The sequence below is a fragment of the Sesamum indicum genome, linkage group LG9 (genome assembly GCF_026168435.1).
Source record: "Sesamum indicum cultivar Baizhima isolate 11 linkage group LG9, ASM2616843v1, whole genome shotgun sequence".
Lineage (NCBI taxonomy): Eukaryota > Viridiplantae > Streptophyta > Magnoliopsida > Lamiales > Pedaliaceae > Sesamum > Sesamum indicum.
The window spans coordinates 20,026,694-20,047,752 of NC_142665.1; the positions used below are offsets into that span (position 1 = coordinate 20,026,694).

Genomic DNA, 21,059 nt, shown 5'->3' on the forward strand with positions numbered 1-21,059 from the left:
AATGACATCCAGTTGAAGGAATAATAGCAAATGGCCATATTACGACAATTGAACCAACGTGAACCATCAGATGCAAGATCTTTCACATGTATTGTACGATTCGTACAAATATAATGAGCATATACTAGTATTGAGCTGACGTAGCTGATCTTGGACTTATGCTTTCTGGACCAAGCATTTTATAACTGAATGCTTCCAAATAAGAACTTAAAGATGGTTAGCACAGATTATTGTGGCCTGTCTCCCTGCTTCATATGACATATATCATGAATTTTGATGAAAAACAGCAGAAAACTGTATCAGCTCTTGTGTGCATTCTTTGGCTCGGAGATCAATTCTCTTGGTTCAACATTCTTGCTTTAATTTTTTCAGAAAAATATGGGGTTTAACAGACTTCTAGTTCAAAATTTTTACGAAGTAGTGATAAATATCCATTTAGGTTCCTACTTGACAAATGATGCTTTAAGTTGTCCCTACCAGAAATAAAGACTTATAATTGTCATAATTCAAACTCAAAGATTTCCAAGAAACTTATGTGTTCAGAGAGACCGGTCAGAGAATCTACAACTTTTTACCCCAAAATCTCTGGGATGTGAAATGATGAGATACGCATTCTTCTTCTTTTCTGTCTGCAGTCGTACGATATTCCACTCACAGTCATCAAACTCACAATATGAATTTGTGAAATCTTCATTTGAAGTAACGCTCATCTAAAAATCTGAACACTGATTAGTAAGAGAAGAAGAGCAAACACTTGGTTTTACCGTCGAGAAAACTGTACTACGAAATTTAATGTGGCAACTCCATGTTTCTATTGATAATACTGACCAAGCTTTAGATTCAAGGACTGGTTAGCCTGACTTTTTCTCCAGAATGAGCTAATAAGGCCCTGCGTTCATTTTCTCACACAACGGATGAGTATTTAGACACAGGTGGTAAGTTAGATCACTAAGTCATCCTCTTGAACCAATTTCCTTAACAAGGCTGAAAAGTTCCATCAACGAGACTGATGAAGTACTCCATGTGGCGTTCAATTAGCATGATAAAAACATATTTCAAGAGGAAATTTATAATGACAATGACAACAGACGAATGTCCAAAAATACTGATTCGCCTCCTTCATTCATATGCTCCACTTCATGTGTGGTATTTAACACTGAAGAGTCACTCCGTATACTGTCCTTTCAAAAGATATATTCCCCAACTGGCAGAACCCCACCACTTTTCTTCCTATTTATAAGGAGCTATAAGGAAAACATGCACCATACCGTCAATCCCTTAGCTTCTAGTTATCTTCGTTGTCTGCTTTACATCGTCCTTTTGCCCTTTCTTTTACTTGTTTCTTGCCATCTTTTGTTTCACTTACGTTCTACTATCTTCTTGTTTAAAGCCAGACTTCGGATTCATTCTCCTGAAGACAAATTTACCAACTGTTTTTTGTTGAAATATTGGTATCACAATGGCATCAAATTCCCTGTCTTCTTCTTCGAACAGCTCCAGTTCCTCCTGGACGCCAAAACAGAACAAACAATTTGAGAAGGCTCTAGCAGTCTATGATAAGGATACCCCGGACCGCTGGCAAAACATTGCCAGGGCTGTGGGTGGAAAATCTGCTGAGGAAGTTAAAAGGCACTATGAGATTCTTGTCGAGGACCTCAAGCACATCGAGTCTGGTAATTACCCGTTCCCAAACTACAGAACAAATGGGAACAGCCGCTAATTAAGATGGCAGACGGAACCGGAGGTAGTGCATTCAAACTTCCTTAACCTCTTTCTTTTCAATTAACAAACACATTTTCTTATCCAAGTCAGAGCAATTTATTAAACCGATAAATATCCAGAGTTTCGATTTCTCCACTACTTATCATATACTTAAAAATCCACCCTTCTAGCCACACTCCAGTCAACTTCTTATCCTGTCCCAAAGTCCCAAGAGCGCCCATATGAGATCTGAACCCACTCCCTTTGTGTGGATAACATTCCAATGGCCATATGCTCACTAAAATCCTGCTCCAAATAATTCCATGTGAGATTAACTGGCCGCTTGTTCTCAGATATCAATGTAGATACTCTGGCAGACCTGAACTCAATATTCTACTCCCTCTTCTAGAACTCTTTCCCGACCTTTTGTACCTATAAATTATTGTCTTTCTATGGACTTTGTGTCCTTTAGCTAAACTTTTGGCCATTGCTACAGCAGAGTTCTTGGAATCAACCTTGACATTACACAAACACCTTCTTTCTTCATCTCTTTCCTAAATGCTTACGTCGTATATGGCACATAATTTTAATGAATTTTACCATATTTTTTACTTTCTAACACTCAATTCACTGTCCCATTCGTTTCTTGCAGGCTAATCAAGTACAAGAGACTGCATTGAAGACTTCCAACCCACTTACTACAATTGAATCTACAAAATCGTTGAGAAGTGTATCATCATAGCAACTGGAAGTCTCAAATTTAAGCTACATCCTTAATGTTGTAATCGCACATTGCCCCCATGTGGCCTATAATCTACCCAGCTTTAGTTTTTTCCTTTTCTCAGTACTGAAATCACGATGTAATATCAGTTGACTCGATATATGATTTATCTGCTTATCCAGGAAACTTCTTCATCTACTTACACCCAAATCTTGATATTAAACACTTTTAGCAGCTTTAGTTAATGGAGCAAAATATCCTAAAAAAACCCATCATCACTTCAAGGCATTGTAATCACAAAAGCTTTACTGCGCCATTCCAAGTGAAGAGATCTCCAAGACAACCTGAACCCCATGAAAACAAAGATTGCATAAAGAAGAAATTTGCAGACAAACGAATAATGGTTTCGTGGGCTGACCTCAAATAGAACCGGATGATCAGGAAAAGTGCGATAAACATATCGAGCATGAATGCTTTCGCATTTTTCAATCTTGCTATTTGCATCTTTGATCTTTGTATCTGCACCAAATAGCATTGGAGTCGAACAATCCCATTGAAGTAATCGTAGCAAGTTGAAGATATTGTTACTCCACTTTTTTCTTCTTTGTTTTCAAAAATTTGATCTTCTTTTTTTGTCCATCATCGTTACGAAATTTATTGTACGACCGTAGTAGTAAATTATTCCCGTAAACCCTACGAGATTTTTGTCCATGCATGTCAGGATTGTGTGCAATAACCAATTATACGCGGCTTTTTCACGTGGCGTTTCCAAAAGAACAACAAAAGTTTCGATTATGTGGTGAGGGTGTGTACACAACGAATCGGGTGTTGGGAAATTATGTGGTCTCTTATCTCTCATAACTCAATGAATTATTCAATAAATTTTTTATATTCATAAAATACTAATATGCATTATATTTCTAACTATTTTTTACTTGTGCAAAAACAATAAGAAATTGGATCAACGAGAAAATAATAATTTAATTTATGAAAAATTCTTCACTTTAGTTCGAGACATTTCATCTGTCTTTTGTTTTCTATGGATTTTTTTTTTTTTTTTTTGTAAGAACGACTGTTTTATAGAAATTATATTGTTTGAAGTTGTTATTAATGTGTACTGATCTTTCTGATCAAATTTAAAAAATAGAGATAATTTTTAATCTCAATTTAATAAAATTATGTGTGTGGGAATTGCATGCCATCGTTATAGGTAAATATAAAATTAAACTATTTTTAAGTACCTAAGGTATATTTTAATGTATTTTAAATTTCATTTCAAAGTAAAACACTTCACTTACTATTCGAATATTGGAATGACTTTAAAAAGAAAATTACTAGAAACTTTTTGCTGCTTTAGGACTTACTCCTCCAGCAAGAAATGTTAAGATTTGTGGGAATTACGAAAATATCCTCGGCCTTATCTACGTGTTAACTTGTTATTGGGTAGCTCTCGACCGATCTTTCAAGCCCTAATTGTTCTGAGAGGACAAAGGGTTTAAGAAATCTGTTTCATGGCGCCACTGCCTTAAACCCTTCTCCTCCGTTTCGACCTCACCCTAATTTTTCCAAGTTTAATTCGATTTGGCTGCTTCAGATTGGGGTCTGTAATGGCGGCTTCCAGGCTCTCGTCGCTGGCGGCAGCGGCGGTCATTGCGGCGTCTTATTCCGCCACCGCCAACCGCGCTTACGCAGACGCGCCGTTCCGGTTTTCTCCGTTTTCTTCTGCACCTTCTGCCTCGGCTCCACCCGAGCCTCCGCCTGCGGACACTCCAGGTTCGGATACTCGACCCGCCGTCGAGGTCTCCAAAGGCGGGTTTGACCCTGAGTCTCTGGAGAGGGGCGCCAAGGCTCTTAGAGAAATTAATAAATCTCCGCATGCGAAACAGGTGGTTTTATTTTTCAGGAAGGTCGTTATTTTTTTAAAATAAAAAAATTGGCTTTCGGTTGACAATTTTATGTTTCTTCTTTGGTGAAGGTTTTTGAGGTGATGAGGAAGCAGGAGCAATCACGGCTGGCAGAGTTGGATGCGGAGAAGGCTAATTTTGAAGCTATTCAAGCTCATGCAGATATTGTGAGTGGTTCATTTTTTTTTAAATCCTATATGTCCTTTTCATTGGTTGAATTAAGCATTGATTGTGGCTTATGAATTTATTGTTTCCTGTTTTATGGAGAATTACTTCCCTGAGGGGGCTGCATATGTTTAAGAACTCAGAATTGTGATTTAGTATTATACTCTATGAACACTTAATTTAAAAAACTTAAAAGCGATTGTATATGAATCTGAAAGAAATTTGCTAGCTTTTCATGTGGCATTGGAAACAAGCATGCAATAGCACTTCCTGCAAATCAAAGGTTAAAAAGAAAAAGAAGGAAAACAGTAATGTTGCTAAACAAATTCCCCTGTGTTTTTTCCTTTGAGACAATTGAATTGGTAGATCCAAATTTATCCTGGCATGTCTATTTTGTTATGTTAGTAATTCTACTCGAGAAGAGAGACATTGCATTGTACTGTTTTCCTAAGTGTAATAATGGCTTTTTGTTTTTTGAGTGAAGCACCTCTATGGGTTTTTGTCAATCCTAATCAGTGTTGCTTGCTTTGACATATCTGTTGCTATAAGTTTCTATAATAATGCTTGATATAGATTAGTTTACTTTTGTTGAAGATTAGTTTCATCCAGCCAAATTCCTACAGTCCTTGAAGGTATTCATTCACAAGCCTCGCCATAAAGAGATTTTCTCATTATATACGACTACTTATTCATGGTTGTAGGGTTTCTTTCAACTTCTCTAATCAAATAAGTTGAACATGAGGTCATGTTAGAACTCATTTCTGTGATATAACAAGCACGTGTGCCTTTGGTAGTGAAGCATCGTGGAATCTGACGGAATTTGTCAGATTTTGGAGCTGAATTTGTTCGTTTATTACCTAACTGTCGAATTTTAATCTATATAAGGCTTGTATTTGCAGGAAAAACAACGAAAGTGGGCAGAAGACCAGAGGAATCTATATCAGCAACAGGCTCAAGCAAAGGCACAAATTTTGAGATATGAAGATGAACTGGCTCGTAAAAGAATGCAGGTATAAGCAGTCACTTATCTTGTTCAGTGATGCTTCTTAATTTAGTGAGTAGAACGTGATTCAGAATTCTTTAATTGCAAAGAGCATTTTAGTCAATTCTTTGACTTGCACAATGTCTGTGGCCGTTAATCTTGTTGTTACTGTTCTTCTGAGTTAAGTAGAAATATAGAACATGAGGACAGTGGGTCAATGGAGCTCAGTTCCAGCTGTATTAGTTACACAAGTGTAATTGATTATCTGCCATGAATTCAGACAGACCATGAAGCCCAGAGACGACATAATGCTGAATTGGTTCAAATGCAAGAGGAGTCATCCATAAGAAAAGAACAGGCAAGACGAGCTACTGAAGAACAGATACAAGCTCAGCAACGACAGACAGAGAAAGAGAGAGCTGAAATAGAACGAGAAACAATAAGAGTGAAGGCTATGGCTGAAGCAGAAGGACGGGCTCATGAAGCAAAATTAACTGAGGAGCATAATAGAAGGATGCTTCTTGAGCGGATAAATGGTGAAAGAGAGAAGTGGCTTGCTGCAATAAATACGACTTTCAGTCATATTGAAGGTTTCTATCTACCTAATGTTCTGCATGCTCCATATTGAAGTGTTGAGTTTGCAGTTTGGTCCTAGTAGCTTTCCTTTTATGAATATTCAACATCACTCATGCTGCACCTATTGGAACAGCGCCTGAACTTCCTCTTTAACTCGAAACCTAGTTTTTTGCCAAAAAGTTAGTTGGTTGCCTGCTGTCAACTCGATATTTTTATTAGGTTTAGTTATTAGTGCATTATTCTGGTTTCAATTAAAGCATTTGGGCGTTTCCTTTTTCTGTCGATATGCAATAATCGTAGAGTTGCCCAAGTTATCATTAGCCAATCCTATGCTGAATCTGCCAAAGTAGGAATGTATTAGCTGGAATCAGGAATTGCATGAATCGACGACCTGATATAAGTAAGTTTCGAATGTAATATTGATTGATAGTTTGTGCAAGGGAATGTTCTGATGTATATATTTCTCCCCTCTTTGTTGGGGTAGGACTAACAGTTACCTGTACATTGAGGGACCAAAAACCTGCTGCTATCTGGTAGTTGGGGGGTAAAAGGAAAATAACTGGTACAAACACTTGAGGGGAAGCAAACTAAGTTACTGCATTTGTTCTAGGTAACAACACGAATATGCGTGGCCAAATTTCTTTTGGATTTTTGCTGCATAACTAGTTTTCTCATCGTATGTATCCCAAAAAACACAGTGATGTTATCAACTTTTATTTCTAATATGCAGGGGGGGTTCGGGTTTTATTAACTGACAGGAGTAAGTTGGTGATGACTGTTGGTGGAGCTACTGCATTAGCTGCTGGAGTTTATACCACAAGGTTTGTATTAGCTGTTCCTTCTCTTTTGTATTAGTCTATAGACAGTCAGGATGATTGATTTGTTTAAACTGCCTCATTATGTTTGAAACATGACCAAAATGTTGAAATTTTTCGCTGTGTCGGTTCGTGTACATGCATGTGATTCTATCATTCACTTGATGTGTCTAGTGGCTTCCTATGCTCCTTCTATGCAAAATCTCTATGAAATGAAAAGTGTCAAGTCTGAAGCCCCTCACTCATTTTGCAAAGACCAGTCACTCATCCCTATCTCATAGTTAAAGAATGTGTATAACAGTCTTGACTGTGCTTGAGGTAAAGTGATACGTTACACCTAATACTTTTTCTGCTCACAGGGAAGGTGCAAGAGTTATGTGGGGATATATCAATAGGATTCTTGGGCAGCCATCTCTGATTCGAGAATCATCTATGGCAAAATTTCCATGGTCTGGACTAGGTTCTCGAGCAGCCAATAAGGTGCTTAATTATAGTACAGTTGCTGGGGCATCAGCACCTGCACAAAGAAAATCTGCTCTTGGGGACATTGTCCTGCATCCTTCACTGCAAAAAAGAATAGAGCACCTTGCTCGGGCTACATCAAACACCAAGACCCATCAGGCACCATTCCGCAACATGCTTTTTTATGGGCCTCCTGGTACCGGCAAAACTATGGTAGCAAGGGAGATAGCTAGAAAATCGGTATGGTATCTTCCTTAGTACTTGTATGATGGGTGAATATTTTGGTCTTGCTTGGAATATTCTGAGAAGTTATTCGATGCCAAACTGTGAAATCCTGGAATACCACTTTCTTGCTATCAATGCTAAGGTTAGCCCCGTTGTTTAATCCATACAACTGGGGAAGGAGGATGTGACTTTTATTCCATTTAGAAGTTCGAGAATGTATATATATATGTAATCTGTCTTAGTGATTTAATTTGCTGAAGTCTGAACCTGTTGATTAACTTAATCTTCAAGATGAGGCTGAATCATGCTTGGTGGAGTATCTTCCATCACTGCTCTTGTCCTTTTAATTAAAAGGATATGAAAATTTATTCTTGCAGGGCTTGGATTATGCCATGATGACAGGAGGAGATGTTGCACCGTTGGGTCCCCAAGCTGTTACCAAAATACATGAGATATTTGATTGGGCGAAAAAGTCGAAGAAAGGTTTACTTCTGTTTATTGATGAAGCTGATGCTTTCCTTTGCGAGTAAGTAATTTTATTACGACATGCTGCTACATACATGTGTCTAATTAATCTAGCAACTGTTCTGAATTTTCAATGTCTGTCAAATTTTGTGAAACTAATGGTGGGACTGCAATATTTTACTAGGATGCTGGTTGTAAAAGAATTGCCCTTTCCAAATTATTGAAAATGTAGCTACTATCTACATATTCCAATTTACATACATTCGCTTTGATAATATTCTATATGGTTGTTCCTACAGTTGCGCGCTTTTGAAGTTGTGGCCCTGCTATTTCTTGTATACTTGCATAGACTTCTGAAGAGCTGAATGACACAACTCTTAAAGGGCATGCTATCTAAGATACTGCAAATTAGGCTTGTTGCTTTACAAATAAAATCTTCTTTATTCTTAATATTCTTCAATAATCTTTCTGAGCAGGCGTAATAGCACGCACATGAGTGAAGCTCAGCGAAGTGCTCTCAATGCCTTGCTCTTCCGAACTGGAGACCAGTCCAGAGATGTTGTTCTTGTTCTTGCCACAAACAGGCCCGGGGACCTTGATAGTGCTGTCACTGATCGCATTGATGAAGTTATTGAATTCCCACTTCCGCAGGAAGACGAGCGATTCAAACTGTTGAAACTCTACTTGACAAAGTACCTATGCAGTGAAGGTGAAGGCGAATCAAAGTGGGGGCACTTGTTTAAGAAGAAATCACAAAAAATAACCATAAAAGATCTATCAGATGACGTAATACGAGAAGCTGCCCGTAAGACTGAAGGCTTCTCAGGCCGTGAGATTGCAAAACTCATGGCCAGCGTTCAAGCAGCCGTATATGGGCGCCCTGACTGTGTTCTGGACTCAAATCTATTCAAGGAGATTGTGGACTACAAAGTCGCAGAGCATCACCAGCGGATAAAACTTGCATCCGAGGCTTGAAAGTTGGCCAACTTGGAGATTTCCTTATCATATGTGGCCAGATGTGGGGGGATTTTTTCGGACCTCCAAGGTCAGTTCCATTAAGCTAGAATTCATTTGATTATGAGATTTGCTTGGTCAACAATGAATCGCATTGATTAAAAAGTACATGGTGATAGTGGGATGTTCTGAGGTCATTCCCTTGCTGCTGAAATGTGTTGTGCAGGAAGTGAGCTGCGACTGCGAGGGTTACATATTTGTTAGTAATAATTTTGACCTGTAAAGCTCTGTTAAGAGAGAGAAACACCGAGGTACTGTAAACAGATTGAAGATCTTGGGAGGAGAAACTCAAATTTTAATTTTAACAATGATTTTCAGCAATAGAAATATTTTATCTAATAAATTGTTTTAAGAGTTTAAAAATGATCACTTTTGTTTTAAAAATAAGTTTTGGAGGTGTATAATTAAAATGTTATAGTTTATGAAATTTAGGATGTTTACTATATTATTATTAGAGAGATTAACACTTTCTATCTTTCATTATCCGTTTATGTTCAACGGAGCTTCTATCATATTTTGGGTGTTACACCGACATATAATTTAAATTCAAAATATAAAATAAGACAATGTGCGTATTCAAACATATGTAGATGAATAATTTTTATCACATTTTCGTATTATATAATAATATTATATTTATATATATATATATATATTGTGTTCAGTTCTACTTTTAAATAATAATTAGATTTAAGATAAATTATAACTACCTTCCAAAAAAAATAAAAAGCACAATCAAATGATGATTGAAAGAAAAAATCAATACCTTCCAGAAAATAAAAAGCACAATAGAATGATGAGTCAAAGAAAAAATCAAAACTCTTTCCGTAGGAAGCAATGAAAGATTAAGGCCGTCAATTTATATTATTTTGTAATTATTATATTAATCTTTGTCGATGGATATTGCATCCACAAATTGATTTTACACCCCCTCGTATTTTGCTAGTGCAAGTATAAACACCCCTAAATTTTTATTGTAAAGGGGACTTCTGAAAGAAAATGTGATTAATTTCTAATTTATGAGAGTTCGACGTGTTCAGATTTCAAACTTCATTTTCTCCATCAATTTTCTAAAGTAATGCATAATTACGAAACTCATTTGTTGTTTGGAAAATTATGAATACCTCTTTTAAATTGAAAATAATTATGTGTCTCTTAGACAATGGGGTGAATATTAATACATTTTTTGCTGATTTTTTAATAAAATGAAATATTTTGAAAAATATATAAAAAAGATTGAGGGATCTATAAACTGATTAATCCATAAAAGTATTTCTGAAAATCTAAGAAAATATATAAAATGTAATTTATAATACAAAATGATATTTTGATCAGATGATTAGAAAATTTTGAAAGAAGATTGATGAAGACTAACAGAATGTGTGTATTGATAGATGAACATTAAAATTAAAAAAATAATTATAATTTACTCATATATTTTAAAATTTTAAAATAACACAAATTAATTATTTATTAATAGTACCTGATGCAAAAATATTGATAGAATATTCGCACCATGAACATTCCAGTTTCCAGGAGTCGAGGGGCTATGTTCAAAGTTCAAAAAGCGAACCCCCGCCTCTTCTCTTCTGCAAGAAAAGTCACCCGACACATGCACAACCAAACACTACGTGGCAACACCCCAGAAATCCTCGTCCCCATGCAGGCCGCCACGTGTTCCTTCCTAACCCCTCCAACTTCTATATATCTTCAACTCCCACTCTCTCCTTCTACTGCTCCTCTTTGATCATAAACATATATCTGATTTACACAGTTTTTATTCTGTTTAAAGATTGAGATCATAGCTTTCTGAGTCTACATATATATATTTGTCACTGTTTCAACATGGCGGCGAAGCGGGCGGCTTTGTTTCTGGTGTGCCTCACGGCGGTGGTGGCGGTGGGCCGGTGCTGGGGTGAGGAGAAGGCGGGGAAAGTGAATATGGCGGAGGACATGTCGATGCGGGTCCAAGAGGCGGAGCAGCCGCCGTCTGAGGAGGGGAAGGATGCCAAAGACCATGCTGATTCTTGGGCTGAGTGGGCTATCAACAAGTTATCTGAGTAACCCCATCTTATTTAATCTTTCCATTTGCTCTTCTCTTACATAGTTGAGTTTATATTTTGCTGATGATGATTTAAGTTTTCTCTGACATCCTAATTAGAATCTAAATTAATTAGACAAAGTTTGTAATTGCATGTAATAGTAACAGAAATTCATATGATCAAGAATCAACAGAGAGTTGGTTTGAACTTTGGTTGGGTGTTGGAGAGTTGAAGAAATAGGAATGAATCCTCCTGTTTTACCTGACGGATGAATTTATCTGTCTTGACGCTATTCCGTCGTCTGATGTGTTCTATAATGTGAAACCCTTCATTTGTACGTAAAGATCTTCGTTTTTATATGTATAACTTTCGCTAATTTTCAGTGTGTGATTGTGTGTTTAGGGGAATTGGAATAGATTCAGATAAAGCAAAAGATGTGGCTCACAAAGTCGTGGAGAAGACCAAGGGTGCTGCTTCCAAGTCCACGGATGCTCTGAGCTCTGCTGCTTATGGTATTCCTTTGTTCCTCTCGAAGTTAGTTTTGTTGTTTGTGGTGCAATGGAAATTGATGAAAGAATGGATGATGTTTGTTCTTGCAGATACATCTAAGTATGCTTCTGAGAAGGCTAAAGAAATGGCTGACACTACGTCTGAGAAGCTAGACGATGCCAAGAACTATGCCTCTGAAAAGGGTGGTGAGGCCGTGAAGGTGGCGTCGGATAGGGCATCTGCTGCAAAAGAAACAGGCAAGCATAAGGCGGGTAATGCCTATGAATCCGCTTCTGAGACTGCTAGTGATGTTGCTGGTGGGACGGCTGAGAAACTAGGAAGGGCCAAGGACTGTGCTTCAGAAAAGGCAGGCGAAGCCATGAAGATGGCTTCGGATATGGCTTCTGGTGTAAAAGAAACTGCCAAGGATAAGGTGAAGAATGCCTATGAATCCTCTTCTGAGACGGCTAGCGATGTTGCCCGTGGGCCGGCTGAGAAACTAGGAAGGGCCAAGGACTGTGCTTCAGAAAAGGCAGGCGAAGCCATGAAGATGGCATCGGATATGGCTTCTGGTGCAAAAGAAACTGCCAAGGATAAGGTGAAGAATGCCTATGAATCCGCTTCTGAGACGGCTAGCGATGTTGCCGGCAGGACGTCTGAGAAACTAGGAAATGCTAAGAACTATGCTTCAGAAAAAGCTGGTGAGGCCAAAGATAAAGCTTATGATGCTTATGAAGTTGGTACTGATAAAGCCGGTCGAGCAATGGAATCTGCTTCCGATATTGCCAGCGATGCCAAAGAAAAAATAAAAGGTAAGGCTTATGATGTGTATAGTTCAGCATCCGGCAAAGCCCACGATGTGATGAATGCAGCTTCAGATACGGGCAGGGATGCTAGCGAGAAGGTGAATGAGAAAGTTCATGATGCCTACAACGATACCGCTGATAAAGCTGCTCGAGTGAAGGATATGTCATCGGATTTGGCCAGTGATGTCAAGGAGAAGGCAAAAGATAAAGCATATAATGCCTACACTTCTGCCTCAGAGCGAATGAATGAAGCAGCCGATCAGGCCGCCAGCATGGCTGGACAAGCTAGAGAAGCAATGAAAGATAAAGCATCTGATGCATATAAAGCTGCAGATGTAAGTATGAAAATGGCAAAGGAAAAGGCTAGTGATGCAAAAGAGACGATGGCGGATGCAACTTCCCACAGGAAGGACGCAGCTTTTGATACATATGAGGATGCAAAAGCAAGAGTTCATGATGCTTACACGTCCGCCAAGGATTCCATGTCCGAGCAGGCTAAGCAGAAGTATGAGGCAGCTAAAGAGAAGGCTTCCCAAGCAACAGGCGATCTAGGAGCAAAAATGAGGTCAGCAGACATGGCTGAACTATGAGGAATGTTTGTGTTCCAGCAGCTACATTTTCATCATTTGCAAATACTTCTGTTGTAGGTTCAAATATGGTGTTCCGGAGTTGAGTTGTTTTGCAGAGTGTTTTACACGTCTGACTTTAGTTTAATATACAGAAGATCTTGACAACTTATGAGCAGTTTCTCTAAATTCAGTTCAGTTATTGCAACCATTTGAATCACGGTGAGGAAATGAAGCAAAAACAATGGACACATTTCACTTCCCCTAGTTCTTGTTCAACCTGGGACATCCGGTTTGCGTTGTGATCATCACAGCGGGTCCTAAAACGGGGTTTCTATTATCTTCATAACGAAAATGCTTTTTCCCAGTTAGATAATTGCAATAACAGTCGATGTCTGGAAACAGGCAAGTTACTTCATCTGTTTAGACACCCCTGCACGTCCATGACATGGAAATCTCTGGAGAACTGAGAATAACACAAATGCGCCGAGTCGTGAACTAGTAAAGAATTCATCGTTTCTGGGCAACAATTTCTTGTTCCCTTAGGTGGTTAACATGATTTTACCGCATGCGCCAGTCCAGGGCGATTGAGAGCATCGTGCCTTCATTGCTTCATGTAAAGGGCTAGTTAAGATCGTTTTGTGTCCAAAACTCCAAGCACGGGACATCTTTTTTGGTCAGACTGAAGTTACACCCAATGTTGTGCACGCTGGGCAGTAGGCGAGTGTCAAATACCACTTTCCAAAATATGTGGGTATATATACGTCAACCATTCAATAGTACACTGAGAGTGTAACTGTTACAAGACCGTATACGACCAAACAATTTCCATGACCGTCAATTAGTCTTTTTGCTTATGTTGCCGTTATCTGGACGCGCCATGTCTAGGTCCCTGGTGATGATGACAGGGTTTTTGTCACCCACTTCGGACGGGGTGCGAAGGACGTAAGTGCCGTAGTGGGTCCAATAATAGACCAATGCTGAAATGCAAGATTACCCATTGTTGGGGTCTATGATGTTGAACATATATGTCACAATCCTCATATTGGACAATTAGTATGTATATATATATATGTGTGTAAGAACTTAATATTTCCTCTTTCAAGTGAGGCTTTATTACAGAATAAATTCGTATAATGTCCGATCAGAACAGATAGTAACTTGTACAGTGAATTCTAGTATTCGTAATCATGATTGCATGTTGTATTGTTACGACTAGCTATGTCCACGTGTGCCACTTATTCAAAAGTTCTCATTTCACATAATGGCTAATTACATAACAGATTTTTCAGACGTGACAGCATTTGGATTGGCTTGTTTGCTCCATCCTACTCAGGACTATATATAAATCATGACAAAATAAGGAGCTCAACCTGAACCGCTAATTTTTTTTAAAAAATATATTTTATTATTTTTATACTGATCAAACTACGTTTGAATTAAGCTTGAAAGCTTAACCATTGTACAAAAGAATGTGCTCAACATAATTTGTTAAGTTTGTATATGAATTGAGCTCAAAGGGACTTTTATAAATTAATCCTAGTTGATTATTGAACAATTTTATTTATTTTCCAATTGTAATCCCACTCCATCTAGAAGACCCTGTATAAATTTTTAACATTGTCGGAAAAATCGCAATTTGGTGCTGAAAGTATGGAATTTTTTTAGTTCTTTTGGTATCCATTTTTGTAACTGGACCTTGCAACTAAAATTTTTTGCATTGAGGACAAAACTAGCTGAAATTTGCGGATTATTCAGAAAATATCATGTAATCTGCATATAACCCAAATAAATTAAAAATTCCTGCCAAAATGTGGCTTTGTATCCCAAACTTCACTAGTTGTTTTGGGAAAAATATTTTAGTCTCAGAAGTGTAGGAGATAATCACTATGTTTGGTTTCAATTTTGCTTCATCTCCGAGATGGGTCAAAACATGGACAATGTTTGCCTTGATTTGTTTTGGAAGTTTTGGTGGTGTTTTGAGATGTTTTGAAACAGTGCCTCTTTTATTTTTGGTCAAAATAAATCTACACCAACAAATAAAAAAATTATATTCATACTCGTACATATATATAAATATATATGAAAGAGACATGATTTGACAATGAACAGTAATTTTTGCCTCCTACTAAACAACATCAAACATATCATACTTATTTTAAATTATCTCCAAAAATAAATCCAAACATACACACTATCTCTAACACATACTTATTTATTTTTGTTTTTCTCTCTTTATCTTCACAAAGTATATCAAAACAAGTTAAAAATAAAACCAAACATAGTGAATGTTTTTTGTCAAGTCAGTATCCATTTTTGGCCGAATCACCAATTTATTTGATTCATGTGCAGGTCACATAATATTTTCCAACAAAATTGTCAAACTTCGATCAAATTTGTCCTCAATGTGCAATTTTTTTTGTTACAAGGTGTAATTGTAAAAATAGTTTTCAACGGGACAAATATATGCCACTTCCATACGGACAGGAGAATTCTAAGTTAGCTTTCCACATCTATACAAAGACTCAAACATTAGAGGGTCTTTTGACGGACCAAGTTCAGTAATCCCTAACTGTATTTGTGGATGCAGGATACATATGGGAGCACGTCCCAAGACGTCGTTTCTTGGTCCTCTTGTCCTGTAACCTTGTACTAAACGACTCGATACACGATCACCCGCACGACCTTGACAATTATAATCCAAAGGGACACTCACTCCGATCAAGTAAAACTATTACATCAGACGTTTCTACAAGCAACTATAGGTACTTTGACTAATTAATGACAACGTTATTAGTTTGAACAAACAGTTCCTAAATAAAAGACTTTACAGTTGAGAGCATTTAATCGTTCTGCACTGCCATAATGGGAATCATTATAACCTGTAAACCGTGCAGATTTTACTCTCTTTAAAGGCTGCTGATGATGAGGACCCCAGATTCTACTAATTAAATGGAGAAACCTAACAATGGCAAGGTAGGGTATATGGCATTCATTCCCTGACAGACAAGGCTGGGAAGTTTATCCCTCGAGCCCTCTTTACTCTTTAGAGCATCCATTACACTCCAACTACTTTGACATTGAAGATTAAATGCATCTTAAGTTAATTTTTTAGAGCAGTATTTTGATCTTGTATCTTTCTAGTTTTTGCGATCTTAGTTCGCGTTGGAGTTCACATCCACTGGTGAGAAGGGTCAACTCCAACAAAAAAAAAGGACCGAAATCGCGAAAATGAATAAGGTAAAGAATCAAAATGTTGTCCCAAAAAGTCAAATGACAAAAAATATTGAAAAAAAAAATAGTCTAAACAATTAATAGCCCCAATGTTAAAAAGTTACGTGAGATGCATATGTATTTTTTTCGATGAAAAGAGTGAATTTTGGTGGAAAAAAGGACTAAAATCGCAAATATTTAAGAAATATAGGATTAAAATACAAGTCTAAAAAGTTAGAAAAGGTAACCAATTTAAGAGATCAAAAATGTATTTAAGTCCAGTCATAAAGGATTAGTACGGCAAGGAAAGAAAGCTACTTCCCTACACATGCATGCTTTAGTATTTTAGTTTGCTCCTCATGTACTCGGACAAGATTTGCATAATTGTTTTCCTAATGTATTCATTGGATATGATAGCTAAATTCGTTACGTGATAAATGCAGATCGGTGGACGACGTTGAAGAATTAATGTTTTTAGCAGCTTTTACTCAAATGTGTGGACAATATTCCTATGAAATGAGAGAATTCTTATTTACATGTGCCAAATTTGGCCCAACAGAACTAATCACATCGCAATTGCGACTGATACCGTACTAATTACACAGACCTAATCTGATTTAGAATTTATGTTAGTCGTGGAAGGCAAACAATGGCTTGGTTCTGCCTGTTTGTTGGATATTTACAAGGTAATGCAACAATTACATGAGATTGCAAGAACATTGATCGTTGTTTCCTCAGGTTTCTTGGAGTTCCGACAACTAGAAAACTCTTGTCTGGAAGGGCTGGAGAGTGGCATTAATTAGAGTTAGACTATAAGTCACTCTAATATATTTCTTCTCCATAATTAAACTTGTTCTAAGCTGCATGAGTACTGCTAACTGATGAAAAAGCAGTTCTTGGGGTGATTGATCATCAATTTTTGAACTTAGGAAACGGGAATAATGATGAAACTAGTTACGTAATAAATTAGCTCGACCCTCTAAAATTCATGAAATTTTTTCTACATTAGATGATGATACACAAGCTAAAAAATTCATCATACTGCTAATTGATTACCTAAAATCCTTAATTAGAATAATGTGGAATTAACGGGGCGTGGAAGATTCTTGCCTTGATGATCAGATTTGTCTCTTCTTCATGGCTTGTTTGTTGTTGTGCATCCACACCTTGAAAACCTGCCTCTTCACCCCGACCTCACTGCAAAATTCCTGCACTTCTTTCTCGTCTTGTTTCTGAATCCTCCACCCCAGCTTTGTTGCGAATTCATGCATCCGATCCTTCTGTTCTTGGCTGAATTTCGTTCTGAACCTCTTTTTTGACCCGGAAAATGACGTCTGCCCCGTTGCATGTACGCCGCTGCCGGACTGGAACATGTTGAGATCCTCGCTTGACGACTCTGCTGCCGCCCCTCCACTGTTTCCACCGAAGTTCACCATTGTGGGCGGCGTGGGGCCGGTGGTGAAGCCTTGGGAGTAAGAAAGAGAGTGTTTGTGATGGGGGGGCGCTGAGGATGGAGTCTGCCCGTGGAGTATCGGGTTTCGATGGCTGTTTTTGTTGCCGGTGTTGGGATTGTATGTGTAGTAGTGGGATTGCTCGCCGTCGACTTCTTTCCGGTGGAAGTTACGGTGGCAATCACAGGCGGCACATCTCAAGGATTCCGGCGTGCCCTCCTCTCCACTAGGCATGAATTCTCCGCATCCATCCACAACATGGCCTCCCATGGCTGCAGCATGATTCTTGAGACATTCTCTATATCTAATATTACCAGCGGCGGAAGGTGCTGAGCCTTGTACTGGTGGTGGAGCCTGCGGCTGAGTTGGTTTCTTCGAATTTGATGCCCCACCGGTTGTTGGGGTAGTTGTGGGGGGCGGATCTGGATCTGGGCTGTGGTCTTTCTGTACAACAGGTTGCTGCTGCTGTGGCGGCGGCGGAGGAGGGCTGAGCTGACGGTGTTGCTGCGGAGGAGGTGGAGGATTGTAGTGATGATCTAGGGTTTGGGTAGGACTAAAAATTGAGCTTCCGCGGCGGGTGGAAACCATTGCATTTGCTCTCCGGTCAGGCGGAGTGGAGAGGATAGGAGCAAGAGGCAGCTTCACCGGAGATTCTTGAATCATCTGTGGTGGTGTGTAACCCATGGAATTCGGGATTCCTACATCCCTTTCTTGACCTCTCCGTTCCATAAAATTTCTCTATACTACTTGAATATACAAGAAGAGACACAGATTTTGCTCCTAATTAGTCCCTCCTTGTCCTAAACATCAGAATCTATGCTTCATTCCTGCTGCTAATCCTTAATTCTCATCAACCTCTGACCTTTTCCTTAAAAGCATCAACTTTGATGAGCTAATGTTAGAACAGATAATTAGTGAGGAGTAATTATCTGAGGTTTAATTTGGAGTTTGTGAGTGCAAACCCCACCACCCCATTTTCATGTTATTCTCACCCCACAGGCAAGCAGGAGATGGAGGAGCATATAGATAAAAGAATTGACCACAATTAATGGCTTAATTAATATCAAGAAAATCTAAGGGAGGGGTTGGAAACAGTAATAAATCACAGAATCTTGAAACAAAATTCGGACATAAGACTAAGATATGGGACCGCCACTCAGCAATTAAAAAAACTTCTACCTTTGATAAAACGACAGAAGATGTCAGTGCAGCACCGTCATGAACAGCAAATGAAGTTTCAGGCAAGGCATGTAAAGACGTGGACAATAGCACTGATTCAGGGAAAATGGGGGGAGGGATTAAAGTAATCAAGAGAGAGAGAGAGAGAGAGAGAGTATAAGGTTGCAAGAAAAGAAGTCGTCTGTGTGTCTCCCAACAGGAATCCAGGATTTTGAAGTTAAGTTAAAGCCCATAAAGAAATGAGGAGAGGGGAGTGAGTGTGTGTTTTGTGTGTAAAATGAGTGAGATGATATTGATGTGAGATAAGTTGGGGAATTTGGTGTAAGGGTGTGGTGGCACAGAGAGGGACTTACTCTACAAAACAACCGACAACCTCATGTTGGTTCTCTTCCACACCCTGCAAAAATGGTCCATTCCCTCATAATTATTGCCTCTCACCATTTTCTTTCTACTATTTCTCTCTCTCTCTCTCTCTACTAATGTATTTCTCATAAACCCTAAAACCAGTAGAGAAATCTTGATGGGACATAACTAGTTCGAATTGTTTGCCTTGGAATCCTCCTGCAAACCCCAATCCTAAAACTGCTCTTGCTCTTGCTCTTGCTAATTAAGTCAAATTTGGGGCTAACTCTTGCACTCATGATTCTGATCTTAATCAAGAATCCAGCATAAGAATGCGATTAATACTCAAGAGTTTTACTAGAAAGCGACTAAAAGCCACACACACACACAGCCCACTCACCATAAAATGTGATTCACATTAAACACAAAGATAGAGAGAGAGAGAGAGAGAGAGAGAGAGAGAGAGAGAGAGAGAGAGAGAGAGGAGAGTATTGTGGAATCAAAAGTGAAAACGATGGTCCACAGCACGGCACTAATATGGCCCTGTTCTTGTGTGTGTATATCTGCGTGTGTCAGATTCTCCTCTCTTTCCATCTTTATTCCAACTTCTCTCTCTCTCTCTCTCTAAATTCTCTCTCTCTCTCTCCCTCTGTGTCTGAAGCAGTAACTAAGTAGTGGTTGTTGCAGTTGGGGGGTGCAAAGTGCAAAGTCTCTGCACACCATTTGGCTTTGGGCACTCTCTTCCCATCTTTTCTCTTTGGCAAATGCCAATTCCTCATCAACTTCTCTCTTTTACCCACACCACCAATTTTGACTACTTATACCGACTCTTTGGCCTCCACCGTCCAACTAACAATTATTTTAGTTCTGTCATCTGCCTAATCAAATTTTTGGAACTAAACGTGTCGAAATTTTTTAATTTAAAATTATTTTAAAAGTTTTACAAAATATAAAATTAAATATATCGAGTTTTTAATTTTATAATCATTTTAAAAACTTCGTAAATTAGAGGATTAAAAATATTAAACCCTCTATCCTATATGACTAAAAGTATAATTTCACCAACTTATTCCGAAAAGTGTTTAGGAGAATAATTTAATATTTACAAATTTTGTTAATGAGTTGTAAAAGTTGATAGAGAACTACTTATAATTTTGTTCTAAATCAACTTAATTTAAAAAATATTAAATTAAATACAAAAGTTGTTAATTAAAAAAACTTCTTCGACTTATTTTCAACAATAAGATGATAAACATTTGGGCCACCTTTATTTTGAGTTATTAGTTGTGATGCATATAAAAATAAGCTGGGTCAAAAAGATCCAAAAATAAGAAAGAAACGAGAAGCCCGTAGCATTGTAGGAGGCCCAAGACGACCTAGTAAGCAGCCCTGGCGGACGTCTTCTAAAAAACATATTGGCAAAGAGTGGAGGCCTAGGACATCCCCCAACTCAGACCATGATTAAGGACCACCAAAACATTCGACCTAAAAGGCCCACACACGTGGCAACCTTTCCCACATTGCACCTCATTTCAAAGGTCCATAGCCACCTTGGAACCACATCAACCTTAGTAAGAAGGACATCCCTGGCGGCTGAGACTCCTTGCAGATGAGGTAGGTCCCCCAAAATCATAGACTAATTAGCTGCTAGAACTCCCTAATGGTTAGGAGTCATCATTGATGAAGGGTCTCCCCCAACTTGGGGATAAGCATTTAAAAGCACACCTAACAGAAGATAAAGGAAGATCATGGCTTATCCAAACAGCTCTTATCCATTTTTCCTCGAGAATGAAGGAAACGTGCAGAACCCATCGCAAGGACACCCCACTATAAATACAGGTTTACTCTTCCATATAGAGGACAACTTCTTGACACCTCTCTCACTCTATAGACACCCCCTCACGTCCCTCACACCTCTCTCACTTTTTAAACATTCTCTAA

At 38.4% G+C, this 21,059-nt stretch overlaps 4 protein-coding genes across 6 annotated transcripts; 3 read left to right on the forward strand and 1 right to left on the reverse strand.

The window, feature by feature from the left end:
- The first annotated feature begins 1,243 nt into the window (after positions 1 to 1,243).
- On the forward strand, positions 1,244 to 2,608 carry RL4 (RAD-like 4). The gene is made up of 2 exons (XM_011101328.3): positions 1,244 to 1,744; positions 2,354 to 2,608. Exon 1 carries the CDS (start codon positions 1,460 to 1,462, stop codon positions 1,718 to 1,720), a length of 261 nt encoding a protein of 86 aa, XP_011099630.1. The 5' UTR covers positions 1,244 to 1,459; the 3' UTR covers positions 1,721 to 1,744; positions 2,354 to 2,608.
- Positions 2,609 to 3,884: 1,276 nt separating this feature from the next.
- LOC105178000 (AAA-type ATPase family protein) lies at positions 3,885 to 9,338 on the forward strand. 2 transcript variants are annotated; one of them, XR_016067499.1, is made up of 9 exons: positions 3,885 to 4,308; positions 4,398 to 4,493; positions 5,391 to 5,501; positions 5,754 to 6,063; positions 6,780 to 6,870; positions 7,224 to 7,566; positions 7,929 to 8,077; positions 8,493 to 9,061; positions 9,197 to 9,338. XR_016067499.1 is itself a non-coding variant. In XM_088885380.1 (8 exons), exons 1-8 carry the CDS (start codon positions 4,030 to 4,032, stop codon positions 8,989 to 8,991), a joined length of 1,878 nt encoding a protein of 625 aa, XP_088741506.1. In that variant the 5' UTR covers positions 3,885 to 4,029; the 3' UTR covers positions 8,992 to 9,338. The 2 variants fall into 2 exon arrangements, 1 of the variants encoding a protein (XP_088741506.1); XM_088885380.1 differs by having other exon boundaries at positions 8,493 to 9,338.
- A 1,414-nt stretch (positions 9,339 to 10,752) lies between these two features.
- Positions 10,753 to 13,101, forward strand: LOC105177999 (late embryogenesis abundant domain-containing protein / LEA domain-containing protein). Of its 2 annotated transcripts, none has more exons than XM_011101325.3 (3): positions 10,753 to 11,090; positions 11,475 to 11,584; positions 11,672 to 13,101. In XM_011101325.3, the coding sequence occupies exons 1-3, from the start codon at positions 10,876 to 10,878 to the stop codon at positions 12,955 to 12,957; spliced, it is 1,611 nt and encodes a 536-aa protein (XP_011099627.1). In that variant the 5' UTR covers positions 10,753 to 10,875; the 3' UTR covers positions 12,958 to 13,101. The 2 variants fall into 2 exon arrangements, with proteins under 2 accessions (XP_011099627.1, XP_011099628.1); XM_011101326.3 differs by having other exon boundaries at positions 10,753 to 11,081.
- Positions 13,102 to 17,085: 3,984 nt separating this feature from the next.
- HB24 (homeobox protein 24) lies at positions 17,086 to 19,868 on the reverse strand. The gene has a single exon (XM_011101324.3). It carries the CDS (start codon positions 18,324 to 18,326, stop codon positions 17,265 to 17,267), a length of 1,062 nt encoding a protein of 353 aa, XP_011099626.1. The 5' UTR covers positions 18,327 to 19,868; the 3' UTR covers positions 17,086 to 17,264.
- Positions 19,869 to 21,059: the final 1,191 nt, after the last annotated feature.

Bases quoted from the DNA above. Each gene is read 5' to 3' on its own strand.
- RL4 (XM_011101328.3), top strand. From the start codon at position 1,460: ATGGCATCAAATTCCCTGTCTTCTTCTTCGAACAGCTCCAGTTCCTCC.
- LOC105178000 (XM_088885380.1), top strand. From the start codon at position 4,030: ATGGCGGCTTCCAGGCTCTCGTCGCTGGCGGCAGCGGCGGTCATTGCG. The intron at 4,494-5,390 runs GTGAGTGGTTCA...TTGTATTTGCAG, and splicing joins TTCAAGCTCATGCAGATATT to GAAAAACAACGAAAGTGGGC. The intron at 8,078-8,492 runs GTAAGTAATTTT...CTTTCTGAGCAG, and splicing joins GCTGATGCTTTCCTTTGCGA to GCGTAATAGCACGCACATGA.
- LOC105177999 (XM_011101325.3), top strand. From the start codon at position 10,876: ATGGCGGCGAAGCGGGCGGCTTTGTTTCTGGTGTGCCTCACGGCGGTG. The intron at 11,091-11,474 runs GTAACCCCATCT...TTGTGTGTTTAG, and splicing joins GCTATCAACAAGTTATCTGA to GGGAATTGGAATAGATTCAG. The intron at 11,585-11,671 runs GTATTCCTTTGT...TTGTTCTTGCAG, and splicing joins TCTGAGCTCTGCTGCTTATG to ATACATCTAAGTATGCTTCT.
- HB24 (XM_011101324.3), bottom strand. From the start codon at position 18,326: ATGGAACGGAGAGGTCAAGAAAGGGATGTAGGAATCCCGAATTCCATG.